This window comes from Petaurus breviceps, unplaced genomic scaffold (assembly GCF_028583685.1).
Source record: "Petaurus breviceps papuanus isolate PSGF00001 unplaced genomic scaffold, PetGlider_PUasm1.0 221, whole genome shotgun sequence".
Taxonomy (NCBI): Eukaryota; Metazoa; Chordata; class Mammalia; order Diprotodontia; family Petauridae; genus Petaurus; species Petaurus breviceps.
In genome coordinates, this window is record NW_027185877.1 from 13,234,134 (window position 1) to 13,260,832 (window position 26,699).

Below are 26,699 nucleotides of genomic sequence, written 5' to 3' on the forward strand. Positions count from 1 at the left end.
AGGAGAAAACAAAGATGTGTAAAAGGTGGATAAGACTATTCTAGCAGCTTATATATTTTTCATCTATCAATCCATTCCTCTAAAGGCAATGATCTTTGCTTTGTTTCACCAAATCTGTGTTAAACTTGGCAGAATAGGGGCGGCTAGGTGGCGCAGTGAGTAGAGCACTGGCCACGGAGTCAGGAGGACCTGAGTTCATATCCAGCCTCAGACACTTGACACACTAGCCGTGTGACTTTGGGCAAGTCACTTAACCCCAGTTGCCCTCCAAAAAACAAACAAAAACAAACAAACAAAAGAACTTGGCAGAATATTACAGATTCTAGGATTCTGAGTATGAGAAAAAGAAAATGTATAGTAGTTTGGCAAAGAAAACAATTATAGTTTTAGAGTTGGAATTCAGTAGTTAGTTACCATTTGTTCTTGCCCCTTTCCAATATAATTAACACAGAGAGGCAATGTGGAGTAGCAGATAGAGGGCAAATTTTGGAGGCAAGAAGATTTAAAATGGTTCAAGTCCTGCTTCTTACACATACTAATTGTATAATACTAGGCAAATCCCTTGATCTCTTAATATTCTCCTATCATACCTTCAAAAATTTCTATGACTATAAATTGCAGAGAAGTCATTTCTCTGCATGGGTAGAAGAATTCTTCACTGGAAGTTCCCTACACAAAAGAAATTATAGGTTATATTAAAAAACAATGAAAACAGTTATACCTTAAATAGGACTAGAGCAGACTTTACACTTAAGCTTTTATCATCTTGATTCATGTCTAATATTCATTTGAAGTCTTTTGGTTGTCTTCAAATATAAAATTTAAATTTTGTCTAAGTATAATTTAACATCACACTCAAATTTGCAGCACATCATCTAGAAAATCATTACAATGTGCCTATTTTCTACCTGAATTCTCATAATAGGCCACATATAATTAGCTTGGACTGAACTTTAAAATGAAGACCTTAGTCCTAGCATCATCTCAGAAATCCCAAAATTCTTAAAGCATGCTGTAAGTCTACACAAGAACTTTCAATCAGAGCACAGGCTCCAACTCCACTTTTCAAATTCAATACAGGCTTTGCAATCACTTAAATCACCGCTCCATTTAAATGTTGCAAAATGAAATGGTTCTGACCTAAAATAACATTTCTACACACATGCAGACAGACTCTCTTGCACACACACACGCACACACACACACACACACAATGACTATACAGGTCTTTTGAATACAAAGTTTTCTTGTATAAATCCTAGTTTCCAATTGATAGCATATGTCTGAAAATGGAAACTCTGGCATACTCTCCTGAAAAGAAACAGTCAATTGGACTTACTAATATTGTATGTCCTCCTGAGCTATGCAAAATGCCTGACATTTTCTTGATAAAGGAATCTACCTGATCAATCTTTGTCAAAGTTGGGAGGCTTCAACCATAATATCTCCAATTTATATCAATATTTACATGAAATATCCAAAGAGAATGGGGGGGGGGCTTTCTATACCATCAAAACAGGTACATCTAATACCTAAATAAAAAAGATTTTTATTGCAACACAACTGCTAGAAAAACCCAAGCTAACCTATATAAACAGGGAAAAATTATGCCATAAAGGAATTAAGGTCAAAATTGATCAGATGCTGTCATGAAAGATTAAACTGAGTGAACAAGATTAATGCTACTAAATTTGTATTTACATAATAGCTTCCATATTAAATTATATTCAAAACTATTTTACAGCCTTCCTGTGGAAATATAAGGAAGTCAATCATAGTAAATATTGAGCAATTTCACTACTGTCATAAGACCTCCAAATGCCTAGTTTGGTTGAAGTAACTATGTACTACCATCAAGCAAGGACTACTGGAATTAGGTTATGATCAGTAGTTATGGATTTTTCAGAGTATCAGATCCCAAAAAGTATATATAAGTATAAAGACATGTTATTTGTTGAATTTATGAAAGGGGTCTGATACCATCAATTGCAAAGTACATGTGGCTGCCCAGAAATATTTCCTAGGATCTCCTAGTTGCTATACAGACAACATGGATCTGGTTAATTTCTCTTGACCAGTGGACTGAAGAAAGGGTAGGTAATAATCTGTTTTGTTCTATTTCATAGAGAGAGAAGTGTTCATTTGTAGATTGGTTCTTTTGCTTTACCAGAAAATAGACTACAAATAAAATCAAATGTGAGGAAAAGATTTCAGTGATGAATTTTCACAGTTAGTCTAACCTGCCTTACTTTATAGACCAGAAAATTGACACCTAGAGAAGATAACTGACTTGAGTTATGAATTAAGGATAATAATGAGCAAAACTAGAGTCTTCTGTACCAGTACCAGGGCCTTCTAACTTCAGAATTCAGGTAGTCTTTCTGCTATGCTACAATGCTTCAATTGGTAGAACTAGATGACCTTTGATGGCCCACCTAAATTTTTGAATCTTTAATTAATGTGGTTAAAAACTGGAAAGGTAAAGAAAATGCAGTTGAATAGTAAAAAGCCCTGATTACCAGGATAAAGAGTTTTATTTGAGGGGCAGCTAGGTGGAGCAGTGAGTAAGAGCCCAGAGTAAGAGCCCACAGAAGGCTCTCCTAAATGAGATCAAAAGGAACTTTAAAAACAAAATGAGAGAGATAGAAGACAAAAAGAATAATTCTCTCAAAACCAAAATAGCAGAATTAGAAAACCATTATAATGAGGAAAACCTCTCTCTAAAAGGAAAAGTATATGATATGGAAAAGGAGCTCCAAATATTAACCAAGGAAAATAATTTGCTAAAAACTAGAATAAACCAAATTGAAATGAATAACTCTATGAGGAACCAAGAATTAGTCAACCAAAAAAACAAGAATGAAAAATTAGAAAAAGAGGTAAAATAACTCAAAGAAAAAATAACTGACCTGGAAAACAGATACAGGAGAGATAATCTGAGATTCATAGGCCTACCAGAAAATTATGGTGAAAAAATGAGCCTGGACAACATTCTCCAAGAGCTCATTAAGGAAAACTGCCCTGAGATACTAGAACCGGAGGGTAAAATAGAAATCGAGAGAATCCACCGGACACCTGCTGAAAGTGATACCAAATTGAAAAGTCCTCGAAATGTTGTGGCCAAACTTCAGAACTACCAGATAAAAGAGAACATACTTCAAGTGGCCAGAAAGAAACAATTAAAAAATATCGAGGTTCCACAGTGAGGATTGCACAGGATTTGGCAGCCTCTACACTGAAAGATCGGAGGAAGTGGAATACAATTTTCCGGAGGGCAAAAGAGCTCGGATTACAAGCAAGGATCACATACCCAGTGAGACTGAGCATATTCTTCCAGGCAAAGAGATGGTCATTCAACGATATGACAGAGTTCCAGACGTTCTTTATAAAAAAGCCAGAACACAATGGAAAATTCAACCTCCAATTACGAGATGCAACAGTGACTTAGAAAGGTAAACAAGGAGGACACACACAAACCCTACTATTTGATAAGAGCAAACTGGTTATAGACAAATACAGGGTATGACTATAAAATACACAAAATGACGATTTTTTAAAAAATCTACAAAGGGACTGAAATGGAAGAAAGGGAATGGATGAAATGGAGAAGAGTAAATTATGCCACACATAGAGGCATAAAAACTGTATAGCAGAGGAAAAAAAGGGAGGGAGTTGGGAAGCATATGAGTTCTTCCCTCATTGGTTCTGGTACAAGGAGGGAATAACATCCAGTTAAGAGTAGGACTCTATGGAGAAGAAACGCAAAAAGTATCATTGTAGAGGAAAAGAGGGGAGGGAGAGGAACTTAGCATGAGATTTGTTCTCGTCACTCTTGGTGCAAAGAAGAAATAACTTACTTCATTAAGTACAAAAATATCCTACAGGCAGTAGGAGGGGAAAAGGGTTACAAAAGCGGGGTGGGAGTGGTTTGTAGGGAGGGAAGTAGTAAGGGGAAAGGGGAGGAAAAGGGAGGGGGGCTGAAAAGGGAACACTGAGGGAGGCGGTGGTCAAAAGGAAAACTATTAAGGGGGAAGGGAGAAGGGAGGGAAAATATGAACATTAACAGGGGCGGGAATAGGATGGAGGGAAAGAAACAGATAACAATCATAAATGTAAATGTGAATGGAATGAACTCTCCCATATAACAGAGACAGATAGCAGAATGGATTAGAAATCATAATCCTACAATATGCTGTTTACAAGAAATACGTCTGAAACAGAGGGATACACACAGGCTAAAGGTAAAAGTTTGGAATAAAATGTATCATGCCTCAGCTAAAGTAAAAAAAAGCAGGGGTAGCAATCCTTATCTCAGATAAAGCAAAAGCAAAAATTGACCTAATTAAAAGAGATAAGGAAGGAAACTATATCCTGTTAAAAGGTGCCATCGAGAATGAAGCAATATCATTACTTAAAATATATGCACCAAGTGGTGTAGCATCCAAATTCCTAGAGGAGAAGGTAAAGGAATTAGAGGAAGAAATAGATAGCAAAACTATACTAGTGGGAGACCTTAATCCCCCCTCTCTGAACTTGAGAAATCCAAACTCAAAATAAACAAGAAAGAAGTTAAGGAGGTGAACAGGATTTTAGAGAGGGTAGGTATGATAGATCTCTGGAGAAAACTGAATGGGGTTGAAAAGGAATATGCTTTTTTCTCAGCGGTTCATGGCACATACTCAAAAACTGACCGTGTTCTAGGGCATAAAAACCTCCCAATTCTATGCAATAAGGCAGAAATATTAAACGCATCCTTCTCAGATCATGATGCAATTAAAATTATATGCAATAAAGAGGCAGGGAAAGACAGACTAAAAACTAATTGGAAATTAAACAATTTAATCCTAAAGAATGAGTGGGTCAAACAAGAAATTATAGAAACAATCAGTAATTTCATTCAAGAGAATGATAATAATGAGACAACATACGAAAATCTGTGGGATGCATTAAAGGCAGTTCTTAGGGGAAGTTTTCTATCCCTGAGTGCATACATGATTAAATTAGAGATAAGGCAGCTCAACGAATTGGGCATGCAATTAAAAAACCTAGCAAAAGAAAAAAATTCAAAATTCCCAATTAAATACTATATTAGAAATATTGAAAACCAAAGGAGAGATTAATAAAATTGAAATTAAGAAAACTATTGAATTAATAAATAAAACTAAGACCTGGTTTTATGAAAAACCCAACAAAATTGATAGACCCTTAGTCAATATAATAAAAAGAAAGAAGAAAACCAAATTATGAGTATCAAAAATGAAAAGGGTGAATCTACCTCAAATGAAGAGGAAATCAAAACAATAATTAGGAATTATTTTTCCCAATTGTATGCACATAAATTTGACAATCTTAGGGAAATGGATGAATATTTACAAACAAACAAGTTGACCAGAGAGGAAGAAAATTACTTAAATAATCCCATCTCAGAAAAAGAAATTGAACAAGCCATCAGTCAACTCGCTAGGAAAAAATCTCCAGGGCCAGATGGATTCAGTAGTGAATTCTATCAAACATTTAAAGAACAATTGATTCCAATTCTCTACAAACTATTTGGGAAAATGAGTGAAGAAGGAATCCTACCAAATTCTTTTCATGACACAAATATGGTACTGATACCTAAATCGGGAAGAGATAAAACAGAGAAAGAAAATTGTAGACCAATCTCCCTCATGAATATAGATGCAAAAATTCTAAATAAAGTGGTATCAAAAAGACTACATCAACTTATCTCAAGAATAATGCACTTTGATCAGGTAGGATTTATTCCAGGTATGCAAGGATGGTTTAATATTGGGAAAACCATCATTATAATTCATCATAGCAACAATAAAACTAGCAGAAACCAAATGATCATCTCAATAGATGCAGAAAAGGCTTTTGACAAAATACAACATCCATTCCTATTAAAAACATTAGAAAGTATAGGAATAAATGGAGCCTTCCTTAAAATAATCGGTAGCGTCTATTTAAAGCCATCAGCAAGTATTATATGTAATGGGGAGAAGCTAGAAGCATTTCCCATAAGATCAGGGGTGAAAAAAGTTGTCCACTATCACCCCTCTTATTCAATCTGGTACTAGAAATGTTAGCAGTAGCAATTAGAGAAGAAAAAGAAACCAAAGAATCAAATTAGGCAAAGAAGAGGCAAAGCTATCACTCTTTGCAGATGATATGATGATATACTTAGAGAATCCTAGAGAATCAAGTAAAAAAACTACTTGAGACAATAAATAACTTTGGCAAAGCTGCATGATATAAAATAAACCCACATAAATCCTCGGCATTCCTATATATTTCCAACAAAATTCAACAGCAAGAGATAGAAAGAGAAATCCCATTTAAAGTTACTGTAGCCATTATAAAATATTTGGGAATCTACCTGCCAAAACAAACCCAGGACCTGTATGACCATAACTACAAAACACTTTTCACACAAATAAAGTCAGATCTAACTAAATGGAAAAACATCAATTGCTCGTGGCTGGGTCGAGCTAATATAATAAAAATGACAATTTTACCTATATTAAATTATATATTTAGTGCCATACAAATTATTTTACCAAAAAAGTACTTTATGGAGCCAGAAAAAAAATAGTAACAAAATTCATTTGGAAGAATAAACGGTTCAAAATATCAAGGGAATTAATGAAAATAAATGCTAGGGAAGGTGGACTAGCTATACAAGATTTCAATCTGTACTATAAAGCAGCAGTCTTCAAAACTACTTGGTACTGGCTGAGGAAGAGAGGAGTGGATCAATGGAATAGATTAGGCACACAAGATTCAGAAGTCAATGACTATAATAATTTATTGTTTGATAAACCCCCAGACCCTGGTTTTTGGGATAAGAACTCACTATTTTACAAAAACTGCTGGGAAAACTGGAATATAGTATGGCAGAAATTGGCCATAGACCATTATGTAACACCATATACCAAAATCAAGTCTAAGTGGGTGCATGATCTAGGTATAAAGGTTGATACTGTAAGCAGTCTCCTAAAGCAAGGAACAGTTTACCTATCAGACTTGCGGAGAGGGAAAGACTTTATGACTAAACAAGAATTAGAGAACATTATAAAATTTAAAATGGATAATTTTGACTACATGAAATTGAAAAGTTTCTGTACAAAGCCAACGTAACCAAGATCAAGAGGGAGGTGGGAAATTGGGAAAGAATCTTTACAACCTGTGTCTCTGACAAAGGACTCATTTCTAAAATATACATAGACGAGTCAAATTTATAAGAATACAAGTCATTCCCCAATTGATAAATGGTCAAAGGATATGAACTGGCAGTTTTCAGAGAAAGAAATTAAAGATATCTATAAGCACATGAAGAAATGCTCTAATTCACTATTGATTAGAGAAATGCAAATCAAAACAACTTGAGGTACCACATCTCACCAGTCATATTGGCTAAGATGACAAAACAGGAAAATGACAAATGCTGGAAAGGATGTGCGCAAATTGGAACACTAATGCATTGCTGGTGGAGTTGTGAAGTGATCCAGCAATTCTGGAGAGCAATCTGGAATTATGCCCAAAGGGCTATAAATACTTTCATACCCTTTGATCCAGCAATACCACTCCTAGGGTTAGATCCCAAAGAGATCATAGAAATGGGAGAAAGACCCATATGTACAAAAATGTTTATAGCAGCTCTTTTTGTGGTAGCAAAGAATTGGAAATTAAGGGGGTGCCCATCAATTGGGGAATGGCTGAACAAGTTGTGCTATATACATGTTATGGAATACTATTGTGCGATAAGAAAAGAGGAGCAGACGGTCTTCATATTTACCTGGAGAGGCTTATACAAACTGATGCTGAGTGAGAAGAGTAGAACCACGAGAAATTTGTACACAATTACAGACACAATGTATGTATGATGACCAACTTTGATAGATTGGACTCTTCTCAGCAATGCAGTGATATAAATCAATCCCAAAAGACTCATGATGGAGAGAAATATGTGCATCCAGAGAAAGAACTAGAAAGAACTAAGTTTATATCCAGGAGGAAGCAAAATACCTGATCTTTTTCCCTCTCTTACTTGGTTTTATGTACTCTTTACCATTTTTCATTCCATCTAGTACAATCCGTCCTTATAACCTGACTAAAGTATAATGTGAAAGTATTTACAGATCATATACTTGTGTATATGCCGCCATGGAAGGGGGGGGGAGGGGAGAGAAGGGGACAAAATGTGAAACTCAAGGAATTGTGGAATTGAATCATGTAAACTATAAGTTAACAAACAAATTAATTTAAAAATTTAAAAAAAATTTAAAAAATCTAAAGGGTTTTCTTCACCATATTCATCTTCTTGCTTCTCTTTTGAAGCAAACTTTTCTGAGTTTGTTATTTTTCAGTCGTTTTCAGTTGTGTCTGACTCTTTGTGACCCCCTTTTGGGGTTTTCTTGGAAAAGTACTAGTGTGGTTTGTGGTTTCCTTCTCAAAGTCATTTTAGAGATGAGGAAACTGAGGCAAACACGGCACAATGGCAAGCAAAGAAGTACTTATTACCTTGTTTCAGCTTTTTAATTATTTAGCAACTTGCTCAGTTCAAGTTTCTTTAGTGCCTTGACCAGGATTATATCAAGTCTTTGTTAAGAAACAGGACTTATGAAACCCACAGATGGAGGAATTTGCTGATGCAACAGGAAGGAGAAGAACAGAGAGGAGCTAATATATAAGGAGAAGTACAATTTGGAAAAGAGCAGAATTGAGAAGGCGAAATTTGTGGTGGCCAGGCACTCTGTTTGTCTGTTCTATTTGTGTTGATTTTTGTTTGTGATACTTTTTACAGAAGCCCTGGGACCTTACTGGAAGCCCTAAAAGAAGATTTTTTTGTCTGTTTACAGAAGTCTGAAACCCTAGAGGAGGGTTTCAGACGTCCTGGGAATATATTGACGATTTGTGTCTAGTTCTCAGACCTTGTTTGTGGATTTGTGTTGAGTTCTCAGACCTTGTATGTGGGTCTGTGTTGATTTCACAGGCAAATAGTGAATTGATGATGGTTCCAGCAATGTTCTTGAATGTTGTTTTGACTCTGTTAAACTTTGTGTTCCCAGAAACAGAAACTGTGAAGGACTTGAGGTAGACCGGACACTGTGAGCTTCAATATGGAACGGGACCTGGATGAGGACCTGGACAAGGAGCTGGATGAGGAGCTGAGATCTGCCTACCTTTGAACCCAGGTGTCATGGGGGTAAATTCAGGCAAAAGCTGGGACCATGGAAGAGGAAACATGGAATTTTGGAGACAGACTCTAGTCAAGATGAAAAGACATGTCCTTGGGTACTTGATTCTGACTGAGATCATGATTTACTGTGGCTTAGGGGTAGGAGAACTTTGTATTCTGTCTCTTGTGCCTATTAAGGATGATTGAGTTAAGGATGATTGGAAACTAATCTCCCATAAAGTAGAAAGAAGACTTTTTGACTGAGTGATTAAGATAATGTGGCCTAGGGGTGGAGAACTTTTACCTTTGTTCTTTGTGTCCCTTAAGGAGGCTTGCTTCTTAAGGATGAATAAGTTAAGGACTTACTGAATGATATCTTTTGTTTAAAAGATGTGGTCACTTTGGTGATAAAATTGTTATATTATAATATTGTGAATGCTGTACTTTGGTTTCTGTGAATGTTTTGCTTTAGTTTACTGCTGAAAAAATAGAAAGTTCACTATACCTATGTCATCAAAACCTTAAAGCTGTTCACAGCAAGCAGTCCTCTGGAAAGCTGCTTGTGCTTGGCTTTACACATGGTTAAGTGAGTTGCCCAGGATCTCACAGCTAGTGAGTATCTGAGGTTGGATTTGAACTCAGAAAGAGGAGTTTGGCATTCTATCCAGGCCTGGTGCTCTATGTGGTCCATGGGTCATGAAGAGTCAGCTATGACTGAATGAATGAACAGCAAAATTACCATTTCAATTGATGTGATTTTAAAAGATGGTAAAATAATCCTGTTTGAAATATATATATATATATATATATATACATATATATATATATATATTTATAAGAGAAAACTATATTTCCATAAATTTACATACTGACCTGACTTATTTTTCTTTGTTCTTGTAAAGCTTCTTGGATTGCCAGAGATACTTTTTCTTGATCTTTATCATACTCAGCTTTCCATATTTCCTTCTCTTCAGCGTGAGCTTTTTCCAAGTTTTTTCTTTCTTCTTCTACTGCTTTTAAAATAGCATCCTTCATTGTCTCTTTCTCAATCTTTGAAACAATAGTGAAAGCAATAGTATTAAAACAATGATTATTTGAAGAAAACAGTTATTTACTGAATGAGAACATTATCATAGATAAGACTCCACTCTTTATTCTTATTAGGTTTACATGCAGTTTTGCTTTTCATACATGCTAATGTAAAACTAAAATTGCATCTATAATCATCATTGTAATATCATATCTATATTCATTCCACAAATACATCCAACACAATTCCTGGAGTTACTAAGATACATCTCCATTAGTAAAGACTTCTCTCAGTGGATTGCGAGCCACAAATGTTTAGTGAGAGCAGAAAGCACAATAAAATTGGTTTGTATGTGTGAAGAGAAGAGGAAAAAGTGACAACATAGAATTCTCACAAATTGCTATAGCATCAGTTCTAAATTAAATATAAAATTTTGCACATCTTGATTTCTGAATTCTTTAGCCTCAATTCTTTTTAATCTCAGGTGACAAATCAAGAGAACAGTAAAAAATAGTTAACTATTGAAAACATTTTATAGATAATAGCATTTTTTAGAAATAAACTTTTATTGATATTGCATTGTTTTTACATAATAAGAATATATTCTAGCATCCCTCCTCCTCCAACTCCCAGAGAGCCATTACTTATAAAAAAATATTTTCTAAGGAAAAGAAAAGAAAAAAGGATTAAGAGGAAAAAAATCAGCAAAACCAATTAATACATAGAAAATTTTAAAAATATATTCAATGTCCCACATCCATAGATGCTCACCTCTGTAATGGTGTCTCCTCAACTCCCTTCTTTGGGGTCATGCTCATTCTTTGTAATTTTGCAATATTCAGGGGTTTTTTTTGTTGTTATTTTGTGGTTGTTGTTCTTTCCATTTACGTCACTCTGTTACTGTGAATATTGTGTTCATGACCTCTTTTATGTGAGATAATTTGCCTATCTTTCCCTTTTCCCAGTGCATTCTTCTTTCTGACTGCTTAATTTTAATTTTTTTTTATAATGATTCCATCATATACAAGTCATACCTGTGCCCTCTGTCCATGTATACTCCTCCTAACAGCCCTAATAATAAGAAAGTTTTTCAGAGTTACAAGTATCATTTTCTCATGCAGGAATATAAACAATTTAACCTTACCAAATCCCCTATGATTTCTCTATCCTGTTTAACTTTTTATGTTTCTTGTCAGTCTTGTGTTTGAAAATCAAATTTTCTATTCAGTTCTGATCCTTTCATCAGGAATGCTTGAATGTCTTCTATCTCACTGAATATTTGTTTTTCCCTGTAAAGGATTATACCCTGTTTTGCTGTGTCCAAAGCCTAAACTACTAAATCTTGCGTTATTCTGAGTGTGGCTCCATAATATTTGATTATTTTTTTCTTTTTGGTCACTTGCAATATTTTCTCCTTCACCTGGGAGCTCTGGAATTTGGCTATAATATTTCTGGGAGTTTTCATTTTGGGATCTCTTTTAGATGGTGATCAGTGGATTCTTTCAATTTCTATTTTACCCTCTGGTTCCAGAAAATCAGGGCAGTTTTCCTTGATAATTTCATGAAAGATGATGTCTAGGCTTTTTTTTTTTTTTATCATGGCTTTCAGGTAGTCCAATAATTCTTAAATTATCTCTCTGGATCTATTTTCCAGGTCAGTTGCTTTGTCCAATGAGATATTTGACATTGTCTTCAAATTTTTCATTCTTTTGATTTAGTTTTGCTGTTTCTTGATATCTCATATAGTCATTAGCTTCCACTTGCCCAATGCTAAATTTTAAGGAATAATTTTCTTCACTGAACATTTGTACCTCCCTTTTCCATTTGGCAATTATACTTTTTGTAGAGTACTTTTCTTCATTAGATTTTTGTGCCTCTTTTACCATGTGGCTGTAGCAGCAAGCACCCCAGTGTCCCCAGGGTGGCTGCTCACACTGGTTCTTAGATCTGCTTTGATAAAGGAAAGCAACTCAAAATGGGTTAACAAGCTTACTTTAATCAGTCAAACATGTATCGTTTACCTAGTTCAGGGGAAAAAGATCAGCACCCCGAACTTCAGAATACACAGGCAGAATTATCAAGTCATAGAAACAGATCAAGTAGACAGATTTCCAAACTGTCCAACCATTACATCCATACCAAACAACATCTGGGTTTCAAAGCCGGGGGGGGGGGGCCCCCTGGACAACGGCTTCCCAGAATCCATATCAAATCACAGAACACTTCTCAAAGTGAGCCCCAAAACAAAGCTACACATCAGGGCTTATATAGCCTCCTCCTGGCTCAGAGAATGTAACAACCTTATTGACCCACTGGCCAATCAAAAAGTATCTACTGAAAAACAAGCCTCCCACCCCAGGCTCCAGGTGCACTTTAGCCTAGGGGCAGGGAAGATCTTTAAAATTTACATTCCCATTACAGTGGCCTATTCTGTTTTTTTAAGGTGTTGTTTTCTTCAATATTTTTGTATTGCTTCCTTTACCAAGCTACTGACTCATTTTTCAAGATTTTCTTACATCATTCCATTTTTCTTCCCAATTTTTCCTCTACCTCTCTTACTTGACTTTTAAAATATTTTTTAGCTTCTCCATGGCCTGAGACCAATTCAAATATTTCTTTGAGGCTTTAGATGTAGGAATTTTGACTTTGTTGTCTTCTTCTGAGTTTGTCTTTTGATCTCCTTTGTCACCACAGTAATTTTCTAAAGTCAGGATTGTTGTCTCCTGTTTGCACATTTATCAGCTGATTTCTTGACTTTTATCTCTAAGCTCAAGTGGGACTCTGCTTCTCAAATGTCTGAACTTCAGGAGTTTTTTGTGTAGCTGTTTTCAGAGGTAATTCTGGGGACCTGTAAGTTTTCAGTTCTTCCAACTGGTATGATGTAGAGAGGTGTGCTTCCTTTTCTCCTGTACTGTGCACTGGTCTGTGAGTGACCATAAGCACTCTTTCTACCCAGGAACTGTGACCAGGGTTCCCTCTCCCTTGTTGTGGTAATCTCTGGTATGCTACTGCTCCTCTTTGCCCTCAGACTGAGATCCAGGACTATAACTCAGATCCAAGTATAGGCAATACCTGTTAGCAAATGCAAGTCCTGCCCCTGATGCCAGCAAAGTGACCCCTTGGAATCTCCTTTTTACCAATTATCTGACCCTTTTACCATCTGTGGTCTCAAAGATTCAGAAACCACCACTGCTGCCACTGAATCAGTCACTCCCAAGGCTGGCTTCTGGTTGGTTGGGGTCTGATCTACTGGACTGGGTTCCACTCTCACTCAGGCACAACAGACTTTTCCCACAGACACTCCAAGGTGTCTTGACCTGGAAAATTGCCTCACTCTCCCTTCTGTGGGCTCTGTTGCTCTAGAATTTGTTCTAAGGAATTACCTAAAGGCATCTGGAGAGGCCTGGGGGAGAGCCTAGGTGAGTCCAAGCCCCTTCTCTGACATTCTGGCTCCACATCCACACTGAACTATTAACGACTATTTTTTTTTCTTTCACTCTGGCTGTTCAACTGAATCTGTCTTAGAATCCTTAGTTTCTCTTCCAGGTTTATTTCAGGTGCCAAATTATATCCAAAGTCTTTCTTTACAGCACTCTCCCTCCTCAACTCATCTTATATTTCCTTCTCTGTTTACCTATTATCTACCCTAATAGAAAGTCCTTGAGGTAAAGGACATTAAAAAAGATTGCCTTTGAATTTGTAAGGCATAGGGCCTTGCACATAAACATTTAAATAACTGTTGAATTAAAATGAATATAAGCAAGAAATGAGGGGAAAATCCTCTTCCTAGAATGAAGCTAAAATAACAATAGACAGATAACAAAATAATTAATTCACCTTTCTTAAATGTAACTCACTTATAAAGAAACCAATTATATTTGGCAATACCTTTGCTGAAGTTGCTAATACATCTTTACTTCTTTGCATTTCTTCTGCCAAACACTTTTCCAATATTTCCTGCAAATCATAAAATGGTTCAATAGATATTAGATTTATTATCTGAGGAAATGAGACCTGTTTTTTTTCCAAGTAGATAATACTTGGAACCTTACCATCTGATCTTGAGAATGCTGAGTCAAAGCTTCTTTTAGTTTTTCTGTTAGCTGTTCTTTCTCTGCATCAAGCATATCCAGAAGCCTCTGATGCTTTAAAGAAAGATAATTAAATTATTGTTAATGAAAAAGATGCAAGAAATCTAAGAGAAATGAGTAGAACTGCTGAACTCCAACTGTCAAGAAATAGCACAATATCTACTACACAGCAGGTATATAATGAATGTTTCTAACTTGACATGTAATGAGGCTGCTTGGTGGTAAAGGAGATAGAGCACTGGATCTGAAGGCAGGAAGATGCCTGACAAGGTGGTCAAGGTGATTATGTGTTTAAGAAGGTAAAACTGCATTTACTTCCATGAATTACCTCATAATAGAAAAGACACCTTGTTGGAAAATTCTAAAAATTGTTTTAAGACCAATATAAACTGTAAAATTCAGAGCACTTTGGACGGTATTTAGATAAGTTGAATTCCTAAGGTACTTAAGTAGCTCAGTGAATAGGACTCAGGGTCTGGAGTCAGGATTACTTGTGTTCAAATCCAAATTCAGATACTTATTAACTGTGTGACCCTTTAAAGTCACTTACCCTTTACTTGCCTTGAGTACCTCAACTATAAAATGGCAATTATAATAGCACCCACTACATGAAGTTAGTGTGGGGATCAAATGAGATAGTAATTGTAAAGTACTTGGCACAATACCTAAAATAAATTAGGTGCCTAATAAACATTTATTCCATTCCATTTCATTTCAGTCCATCCTCCACTCAGTTGCCAAAGTGATCTTCCTAAAGCAAAAGTATGACTAAGTCATTAACCTCCTTAATAAATTCCAGTAACAATTACGTCCACAAGCAAATATAAAATCCTTTCCTTGGCTTTTAAAGTCCTTCTTAGCCTGTTTCCTTCCCAAATTTTCATAAAGTATAAAGTATTCTTTTACTTAACTCTCCTTCATGTATGCCATTAACCAGCTACACTTGTAGTTCCTTGTGCAAGACTCCTAATCAATGGATTTCCTAATTCAGTGCATTTTTCACCTACTTTTCCCTGTGTTGGAATGTTCTACTTCCACACCTCTAACTCCTGGATTCCTATAAGTCTTAGCCAGTTTCCCTTAATCCTAGTACTTTTCATTAGACATTAACCTCCAATTTACTCACTATATATCATCTATGTATAGATATTTGTCTGTTTTTTCCCATATTCAACAATGAGCTCCTTGAAATCAGGGACTCCTTTGACTATTTTTATATTCCCATGAGTTGGGGGCAGTTCCTGGCATAGGAAAAGGATTTAATAAGTTAATTTTGGGGTACATAGCCAAGATGATGTAGTAAAAGCAGGGCCTTACTTGAGCTATCCCCAAAACTTCTCCAAATGCATGAAAAAATGACCCTAAACAAATTCCAGAGCTACAACACCCACAAAATGATAGAGTGAAACCCATCTCCAGCCCAAGACAGCCTGGAAGGCCAACAGGTTTATCTCATTAGGCTGGGAGCAGAGCACATTCCAGTGTGGACCATGCTAGCATAGCACAAGCTAGAGTAGCACTTAGCAGACTGAATCACTGATAGCTGTGGTGGTTTCCAGACTCTCAACACACAAACACCAAAGAAAAAGTAGAAGGTCAGTGGATAAAATAATGGATCTCAGTGAGAGAAGAGCATGGTCTGGCCCCAGCACTGGAATGGTGGAGGTGGTGATGTCAGCAGCAGCAGCAGCAGTAGCAGAAGCTTCTGCTGTTTCCAGAGCTACAGGTGCACAGACAGTGGGTAGATCAAGAAGGTGATCAAGGGCAACTGCAGGGATCTCATTGCTCTTGCTGAAGCAATATTCTCTTGTTTTACCCTGCCTGGATCTTGGTCATAGTCTTGGAAAGCAGTCCTGGGGTGAGAAGGAGAGCTGGTGTGGCAGAGCTGGTGGCTGCAGCAGAGAGGGAGCCCTCCTCACAGTTTGAAGGCAGAAAAAAGTGCTTGTAGTCACTCACACAGCAGAGCAGAAGCCAGAAGAGAAGCAAACACCTCTCCTTTGATAATACAAATTTAGAAGAACAGAAAATTAACAGGCAATTAGAAGTAATTCTGAAAACAGTAGTATAAAACCTGTAAAAATTAGGACAGAGCACTTTCCACTCTGGAAGCATTATTATACCTTGACAAAGAGCTCAAAAGTCAAGCAATTGGCTGGGAAAGTGAGAAAACAGAATAAAATAAACAGACTACAGAATCTTTATATTGATGACAAAAGTCAAGTAATTGGTTGGCAATATGAGCAAGCAGAGGAAGCACTGTGTATAATGCTACAGGGGAAAATATGGTCATTCAAAGAAATAGAGGATTTTCAAGCATTCTTGATGAAAAAAATGAGAGCTGAACAGAATCTTCGACTTTCAAATCCAAGAAGCAAGAGAAGTATGAGAAGGTAAACAGGAAAAAGAAATTATAAGGAACTTATTAAAGTTGAACTATTTACACTCCTACACGGAAAAATGATCATTGTAACTCATAAGACTTTTCTCATGATGACAATAGTTGAAGTAAATATATATATATATATGTATGTATGCATGTATATACACACATGTGTACATATATATGTATGCATGTATAGGAGGATGTATATAAATATATATGTGTGTGGGCATATATATGTTCATGTATATACAGAGGGCACAGGATGAGTTGAATATGAAGGGATGATATATAAAAAATAAGATTGAGGTGAGTGAGGAATATATTGAGAGAAAAAGAAATGGAGAGACAGATAAGGGTAAATTATCTGATATAAAAGAGGCAAGAGAAAACTGTTAAAATGGAGGGGAAGAGAAGAAAGGTGAAAGGGAATGGGTCAAACTCTCATTAAATTTGACTTAAGGAGGGAATGACAGACACTTCATTGGGCATCTTACCCTACATGAAAATATGGGGGAAGGGGATGAGAGGGGGGATGATAGAAGGAAGGGAAGATTGGGGGAGAGGGTAGTTAGAAGCAAACATGTTTGAAAAGGGATAAGGTCAAAGGAGAAGATACAATAAGTGGGCGGTGGGATAGGAGGGAGGGAAATATAGTTAGTCTTTCACAATATATCTACTATGGAAATTATTTGGGTAACTACACATGTACAACCTATATTGAATTGCTTATCTTCCCAGTGGGGGTGGGTGAGGATGGAAGAATGGGAAAAAGTCTGGAACTCAAAGTTTTGAAAATAAATGTTTAAAAAACATTTTTTACATGCAACTGGGAAATAAGATATACAGGCACTGGGGTATAGAAATCCATCTTGCCCTACTATAAAGTTAGGGGCGTCAGGGGGAAGATATAAGAGAGAACAGATTGGGGGAAGGGGTATTCAGTAGGCTTGCTATTTTGGGGTGGGGGTAGGGGAAAGATGAGGAGAAAAAATTATATCTCAAAAGTCTGTGGAAATTAATGTTGAAACCTAAAAATAAACAAATAAAAAAACAAACAAAAAAAAAGGGATTTTGAAAAGTAAGAGGAGAGGAAAAACTGGAAAGAGAAATGAGAGCGATGCAAAAAATCATGAAAAATGACACCTTGCTAAAGGAGACCCTTCCGGGCCCTTTTGGGCTGGAAATGAATTCTGTGATTTCCTGGAAAATCACTTGGTCAATGAAATTTAGGTCTCCAGAATGGGCTCAAGTGCCAGTTTTAAAGAAAAGGACCCTAAAAACAGAGCTGATAACAGACAAAGAGTTCAAGGTAGAGCAGAAGCAAGTGTCCCACCTTACTCTATATTACAGCTAAGAGATCATTCTGAAATCTTGTTCATTTCCCCAGCCCAACCTAGTCTTAATGCCATGAGGAGCAAGGTACCCCTGTTACCCTCTTGTCTGCCAGGGTTGAACCCTAGGCAGGAAGTGGTTCATTCTAAGTTCCAAAATAGTATGCCTTAAAATCTTTAAAAAAAAAAAGTCAAAATTTTTAATCATTCCTCCAAAAGAATCCATTATCAACTACCTAATCACTATTCAAGTTGATCAAAGAACAGAAAGTTAAATACTTTCACATAATAATGAAAGGACAAGAAAAAAATGTTTTCATGTGATGGAAACAATGATAGCAAATGATGTGGGGTGAGGTTGATTTTTTTGTTTATTGGCTGATCAACTTGCAAGGGAAGTCTGGCCTAAAATGTCACCTCTTCAGACACAGAGGTTAGGAGCTTGTTCCTGGGAGAATCATAAAGATAAACATGGAAAGTACCCTGGTGAGAATGTGTAGACATTCTGAAACAGGTTCCTGTCAATGTCATGTGTAGAAAAGGCTCTTTAATTGGCTACAGAGACATTAATGATGAAGGGATCTTGACTTCAGCCACTTCCTCTCTTTACTTCCTTTGGAAACTTCTTTATTCACAGTATCCAATAAGCAATGATGTTGCAAGCAGAAACATCATGTAATCTTCAACCTCTCTGAAGCCACATGGCACCATAAAAGAACCTCATGTCCTTGCTCTCTGTGTTTGTTTTCCTTTTAGGTAGAGATTGGAACATCCAACCTTGTTAAGCTTGATAGGTCTGAAACATACATTGGAGTGACTTTCTGGATTGCCTTTTGGGGCTTCAGTCTAGTTACATTTAGGATTATGGTATGTAGACACCAAGCTAAACTTTGAGCCCTTTGTTACCCCTCATCTCTGCCCCATGACTTAGGTAATATAGGGAATTTTTTTCCTATTTATCTTTTGTGATTGTAACATATACTTATACATACACACACACACACACATATATATATATATATATATTTACATATAAGAATCATATTACCATAAAAGATTGCCTTCTTATCTAAACATCCAAGATTTCATACAGCATTAAAAATGGTGCAACAGCTCTCTATATTTAAAGCCAAGCACAAGCAGCTTTACAGAGGATGGCTGCTGTGAACAGCTTTTCCAGGTTCTGAATTCATAGTATAGTAAATACTCTATTTATTCAACATTAAGTCAAAGCAAACATTCACAGAAATCAAGGTACAGCATTCACAATATTACAATTTATCACAGAAAATAAAAATACAGCATTCACAACAACTTATCACTAATATGATCACATAGTTTTCACCACAGTGGTCACATAGTTTACAATCAACTCAATCATTCAATCGTTCATAAGGAGGTTTACCTCCTTAAGGGACACAACTTAAAAGAACTAGAAAAACTTTGTAGAACAGGCAAAGTTTTCTACCCATAGGGCACACCAAATTACAAATCAGTCACTTATTCAGTCATCAATCACATCAATCATCAGAAAATACACAAGTCCTCCACTCCTAGGTCACTAGTAAATTAAAATTTCTCAGTCAATACATAGTATCCAAGTCTTCCTGCAGTTTGACTCAGGATAGTCTCTCAGATTCCCTGGATCCCCTTCCATGGTCCCAGGTTCTACCTGGATTCACCAAACTGCCACCTGGGTTCAAAGGCAGACAGCTCCCAGTGCACTTCCTGTTCCACATTGAAGCTCATAGCATCCAGTCTACCTTAAATCCTTCACAGTCTCTGTTCCCAAGAAGTTAAGGCTTAACAAAGCCACAAACAGGTTCACACAAAGTACCAGCATCACAGTCATGCTTCCTCAGTCTGCAGCAGCTCCAGCTGGCCCTTGGACGTCTTCAGCAGCTCCCAGAAGCTCTGGCTGGCCCTCAGACTCAGCAGCTCCTCAGCAGAAGCTCCAACTGGTTCCCACAATCAAAATCACTTCACCCAGGTTCCCAAAATCAAAATCATTCTCTCCAGCCTGGGGGTTCTTTCCTCTTTAGCCTCCCTGGTGGCATCAGCTTCTGCCTTCATGAAGCTTGCTCCAAGAAGATCTGTGTGACCCAGCAGGGACTTCTCCTTATACACACATGGCATTAGCTCCTTCCTGTTTCAGTCAACCCCTTCCTGTTATGTCAGCAACAGGGCTTCATACCTTCTGTTTCTTTAACAAAGGCTTGATTAATTACTAAGCGCTAAGTACCTCTCAGCTTAGCAATACAAAAGGAACTTCAAATTTCATACTAATACACCACACAACCCAAGAAAGTATATTTTCTCATATTTAAGTTAGACAGATAAGTCACAGAAGAGTTAATTTCATTTTAGTGTTAACCTTAGGCCAACTAGTTTTCTTTTTTAGTGCTACATAACTTCACAGGAATTTAAAAAAAACACACACAAATGGTTTTAAAAGAAATGTGATTAAAAGAAGAATTGAGGGGAATAAAAGCAAATATGTACACACATTAATATGATTTCCATTGGAAAAGATCCATCTACAATAAATTTAAGGCATTTGGAAGCCACTGTTGTCCATATTTGCTTATGCATTTATTTATTTATTTATTATCAATAGCAGAGAATTACAACCATGAGTATGTATATGTATGTATATATGCACATGCATAAATGCATACAAATAACATATGTGTACATGTAATTTATGACAGGTGTTTTATTTCCTTCTTTTTAAAAATGCCCGTATACTAATATAATAGAATATTTTGGAAATTATTGTTATATAGGTTTGATGTAAGGAATTTCCAGATAAGGAAATTCACTCTACTCGTACTTTCTCTGAAATTTACAGTCTTGGAGAGTTTGCCTAGAGCACTGAAAGGTGGAGTGTGTACAGTCAATATGTGTCAGAGATGGGATTGGAATTCAGATCTTCCTGGCTCCAAGACTAGTTCTCTATCCATTACACTGCACTGCCTTGAAAAATTATATGAAGGAAAAAAGTGTCATTTTTTTTAGTTTAGAGTCATTCTTATAGAATGGCTTAGGAAAAAAGAGAGCTTTTGATTATTTATTATTTCATAAGATTCAAATTGTTGAAAAGTAGCTAAAAAGTAAGCTTAATGTGAACTTTTCCTTTTGGTTACTAGAAAGCTCAAGTAGTAAACAATTATTTATAGTTGATTATTTGGACATTTTTAAGTGCCATACACTTTCAGGGGCAACATGATTTAGGGGCTAAAGTGTTGGACTTGGAATAAATGAAGAAATAAACAAATATTTCTTAAATACCTATTTATGTGCCAAAGACTGTAGAGTGGTATGAATTCAAAGACCTTGTTCTATAAAATAGTTTACATGTTATCAATGGAGACAACATTAATATGTACAAGGATATTCAGGAAAATTACAAAACAAATACATGGTAGTTAGAGGATTAAGGAAGAATTTGTTTAGAAGGTAGGATTGAGTTGCTTCTTGAAAGAAATGAAGAATTCTTTAAGGTGGAAATAAGGAGGATTTGTGCTATAGGAATAGGCAGTAGAAAGATATGGACAAGTCCCCCAATAGTGTAGTTGGTGGGAAAAGGGGATAAAACCATCCTGAACTCACTTCTTAAACAAAGGCTCTAGAATCTATGTTTCTGTCCTTTGTGAGATGATCCAGTCTGAGGAAAAGAGTATAAGATATAAGTACTAGACAGATCCCATCTTGAGGCATAATGTGATTTCCTATTGATGAGTTTCCTGGGGGAAAAAAAGGCATAATGGAGGTAGCCAAAGAAGTCCAAAACCAGTGTAGCTGGTGTGAAATGGAGAGTATTTATTCTTTTTCTTTTTTTAATGCTCAGAAGGGAACTGAAGAAAAGTGAAAAATCAGATAAACAGGAAAGTTTTAGAGTTGCATGTTGTATTTATTTAATATTAAAAAGAAGAGAGCTGTATGCAATAGATGTCTATAATTTCTCATAATATTCTCTTATTCTCTGTTCTACTATATATATTTATATATATAGAACATATACACACATAAATATATGTGTATATATATGTGTGTATATATACATAGAAGCATACATATGGACATGCCCATTTTATATGGTGCTTATTAAATTCAGAACAGATTTTTTTAAATTGACCTATCTATTCTTATTTAAGCTCTGGTCTTTTCATCAGGAATTCCCCAAAGTCCTAAATTTCATTAAATATCCATTTTCCCCCTTAATTTTACATTTCACTGATTAGGTGATTCTTGGTTGTAATTCTAGCTCCTTTGCCCTCTGTATTAATATATTCCAAACCTTCTGATCCTTTAATGTAGACACTGCTAAATCTTGAATAACCATGACTCTGGCTCCATGATATTTAAATTATTTCTTTCTGGCTGCATATAATATTTCCTCCTTGATCTGGAGGCTTTAGGATCTCTTTTAGGAGGTGCTCAGTGGATTTTTTCAATTTCTATTTTACCCTCTGATTTTAGGATATCAAGCCAGTTTAATAATTTCTAAAAATATATCTAGGGTTTTTTTTTGTTCATGACTTTCAGGCAGTCAAATAATTCTGAAATTATATCTCTGATCTATTTTCAAGGTCAGCTATTTTTCTAATGAAATATTTCACATTTTCTTAAATTTCTTCATTATTCTGACTTTGTTTAATTTTTTTTATACCTCATGCACTCATTTAGCTTCCACTTGTTCACAGATGATAAAGGTTCAATAACTGGTCTGAAAGGAGATTACAGGAGTCCCTTTGCTGGCAGTGGGTACAGAAATCTGTTGCATTGCCCTTGTGTGGATCTGAGTCACAGAACTTGGTCATGGTCCCAGAGCAAGGATGAATGCTAGGTAGCACATCAAAGCTTACATTTCTTCACAGATCAGAGCATCTTATATTGTACCACCAAGGAAGAATTACTTTTTCTGGGAAGACCTTAAGAACTAGTTATGAAAATAGTTGCACAAAAAAATCTGAAGTTTAGAACAGCACCCCCTTCATCCTAGAAGTGGAGTCCAATTTTGATATAAAGTTAAAAGTCAAGAAATAAGCTGAAAAAAAGAGATGAGCAAACAACAACAAAAAAGAACCTGACCATAAAAAGTTACTGTGTTGAGAGGGAAGATTAAAACACAAATTCAGAAGAAGAAAATGAAATCAAAGTATCTACTTGCAAAATCTCAAAGTGAAAAATGTGAATTGGTCTCAATTTCTGTAAGAGCTCAGAAATGACTAAAAACTCAGAGAGGCAAAGGGAATATGGGGAGAAGAAATGAAAGTGATGCAAAAGAGACTCAAGAGTTTGACAAAGGAAATTAAAAAATATATATTAAAGAAAGTAATATCTTGAAAAACAGAAGAAGCCAAAGAAATATCTTGAAAAACAAAAGAAGCAAAAATCCACTGAAAAGCAGAATTCTTTCACAAGCAGAATTGGCCAAATGGGAAAAAAGGTATAAAAATTAATTGAAGAAAAGAACTCCTTAAAGAGTAGAATTGGCCAAATGGAAAAGAAGGAACAAAAGCCCACTAAAGAAAATAATTCATTAAAAATTAGAATTTGGCAAGCAAAAGCTAATAACTCCAAGAGGCATCAAGAAACAATAAAACAAAGTCAAAAGAGCAAAAAAGAAGACAATGTGAAGTATCTCATTGGAAAAACTACTGATGTGGAAAACAGATCCAGGAAAGATAGCCAAATTCCAGAGTACCCATGCTGTAGAGCCACAGTCATAATCACACACAATTTAGTAGCTTCTAAATTAGAGGATCAATGGCTTTGAACATGATATTCCAGAGTGCAAGGAAGCTAAGATTACGACCAAGAATTACCTACCCTGTAAAGTTGAGTATAATTTTTGGGGGGTGGGGGGAATGGACATTTAATGAAATAGAGAACTCCAAGAATTCCTGATGAAAATATATGAGCTGAATAGGAAATGACTTTCATATACAAGTCTCAAGAGCAGCATAAAAAGGTAAACAAGAAAAAGAGATCATAAGAAATTCAGTAAGGTTAAACTGTTTATATTCCTACATGGGAAGATGATACTTATAACTCCTAAGAACTTTCTCATTACTAGGGCAGTTATAAGGAGTGTAAATAGGGCAAGTTCCAAGGGGAGATACAGAGAGAGACAGAGAGAGAAACAGAGAGACAGAGAAAGATAGAGACAGACACACACACACACACACACACACACACACACACACACAAGACAGAGTGAGACACAGAGAATGGGCCAGAGAGTGAGAGAGAGACAGAAAAGGATAAATGGAGGAAATAGGATGGAGAGAAATCCATGGTAATCATAAGTGTAAAAAACATTGGCAATTTTCTCTGCTAAAGACCTCATTTCTCAAAAATACAGAGAAAACTAAGTCACATTTATAATAGTATAAGTCATTTTCCAATTGACAAATGGTTAAAGGATATGAATAGCCATTTTTTAGATGAAGAAATAAAAGCTATCTATAGTCATATGATAAAAATGCTCTAAATCACTATTGATTAATGAAACTCAAATTAAAATGACTGCAAGGTACCACCCCACACCTATAAGATTGGTTAATATGATAGAAAAATAAAATGAGCAATGTTGGAGGTGATATTGGAAAATTGAGATACTAATGCATTGCTGATGGAGGTATAAATGAACTCAACCACTTTGGAGAGCAATTTGGAACTATGGCCAAAGGGAAACCAAACCGTGTGTACCCTTTGCAATACCACTATTCAGTTTGTTATCACAAAGAGATAAAAACATAATGGAAAAGGACTTGTGTGTACAAAAATATTCACAGGAACTCTTTTTGTAGTGGCCAAGAATTGCAAATTGAGGTGATGCCCTGGAGTTGAGGAATGATTGAACAAGACTATAATAGAATATTTATTGTGCCATAAGAAATAATTATTTCAGACAGAGGTTGGAGTGAAGGAAGATGGTATTGAAAGTGATGAAGAAAAGAAAAAAGTTGAAGAAAATAACAATAATGAACATTTAAAAATACATAAAGAGGAGAAAAATATGCTTAGCACATTGCCTGGCAGATAGTGTGCTTAATAAATGTTTATTACATTGAATTAAAAGAACCAGTTGGAGGAAAGCTAGTCAAGCAGCTGAATATTTTGGCTATACTGGGTGAAATATCAAATCTATTAATTTTTAAATAAGATTTTTTTTGTCATCTGCATCATGCAAACATAGTCATATACTGGGAAAGTAAGCCTTTTAAAAAAATTCAGCTAACTGTGTGAATATAATTTTAAGGAATTGTCTATATTGAAGAGAGCTAGGTTTTAGACTTCCTTTAATATACTAGGACCTCACTTACTGCTCTCTTCTAGTTTCATGCCACATTATAAAAGAAAAGGTATTAATAACCATAAGGTTCCATTGCTATTTCTAGTATTTATAGGACAAGGAATATACTGAATTTTCTAAATTACACAGCATATAGAAAGTGTGACAATTCAAAGAATTTAAGGACCCATTCAGAAATTTTATCAAAGTACATCACACTACTGCAAAATTACTGCTACTATTGCTACTCTTCCTACTATTACTTAATATTTAAATAGTGCCTTATGGTTACAAAATACTTTTCCTCACAAAAGCTTCAGATAGATAGTGAAAGTGTTATTAATTTCATTATACTTATGAGGAAATTTCTCCATCTCTGGAAAAAGTGGAGCTTTACAAATATTTGACATGAAACTTAAATCTGGTCAGAGAATTAATCCACTTGTCCATTCCATTTGACTTTAAAATCATGTTGGAAGTTTGCAGATAGTGACAGGGAAAATTAAATCCCTTGATAACTGCATAATCTCATCAATTATTCCACTTTTACAAATCCCAAAGAGAGATATAAAAAATGACTGATTTAAAAGAATGTGAATGTTTACATTATCAAGGTAGTACTATTGATGGCTTCTTCCTTCAATTATTCTTTCTCTGTGCCCTTACCCTTTATGTTCTCAACATGCTTCTATTTAGGTTCACTGAATTTTATACAAATCAACAAAATGTGATTATACCCTTAAAATAAAAGTTTCTAACCATATTACTTCCATTAAATGTGGGAATAGTTATTGTAACATTTGATGAAAATGATGAAAGCACCTGTGTTTGGGACTGTTAGCTATACATAAAGGAATTAATTAAAGTAAAAAAAAGACACCCATGAGTAACCTGTAAGACAAAAATATCTGGTGAAACAGGCCACGATAGAACAGAACTATTTCTCTAATAAAAAATCAAAAATTCCAGTAATATACTCCTTGAATTTACAAAACATTTACAAAGTATTGATGCTAGTGTTAAAAAAAAACCACTTTTTATGGAATTCTGTAACCAATAAATTGAGTAGCAGAAGATGATACTTATCAACTGAGCTGTGAATGGATAATCAACTAATATTGGACATTCAGATAAATGACAAACAGCTTGTAAGTTTTTCAACTGTGATGAAAAAAAAGTGGTAGTGGTCACCTAAAAACTGTCCATGAACACTTTTCAGTAACTGATTAAATAATTCCTAAGTGCAACCTGACCACTACTTTAACAAGGTTACAATTTAAACCACACCAATCATTTGGTTTGTAGGAGCTGGGCATCAACATAAACCACTCTTTAGAACTAAAGCCATGTTGGGAAATAGCTGTGGGAAAGACTTACACA

At 35.7% G+C, this 26,699-nt stretch overlaps 1 protein-coding gene across 5 annotated transcripts in view; it reads right to left on the reverse strand.

Moving 5' to 3' along the window:
* CCDC91 (coiled-coil domain containing 91) overlaps positions 1-26,699 on the reverse strand; it is a 662,757-nt gene that overhangs the window by 153,661 nt on the left and 482,397 nt on the right. For all 5 annotated transcript variants that reach the window (XM_069094897.1, XM_069094893.1, XM_069094894.1 and 2 more), the window contains 3 exons: positions 14,264-14,356; positions 14,100-14,168; positions 10,055-10,231 (listed from right to left, as the gene is read on the reverse strand). In XM_069094897.1, coding sequence (XP_068950998.1) covers positions 10,055-10,231; positions 14,100-14,168; positions 14,264-14,356 — 339 coding nt within the window. The remainder of the gene's footprint in view (positions 1-10,054; positions 10,232-14,099; positions 14,169-14,263; positions 14,357-26,699) is intronic.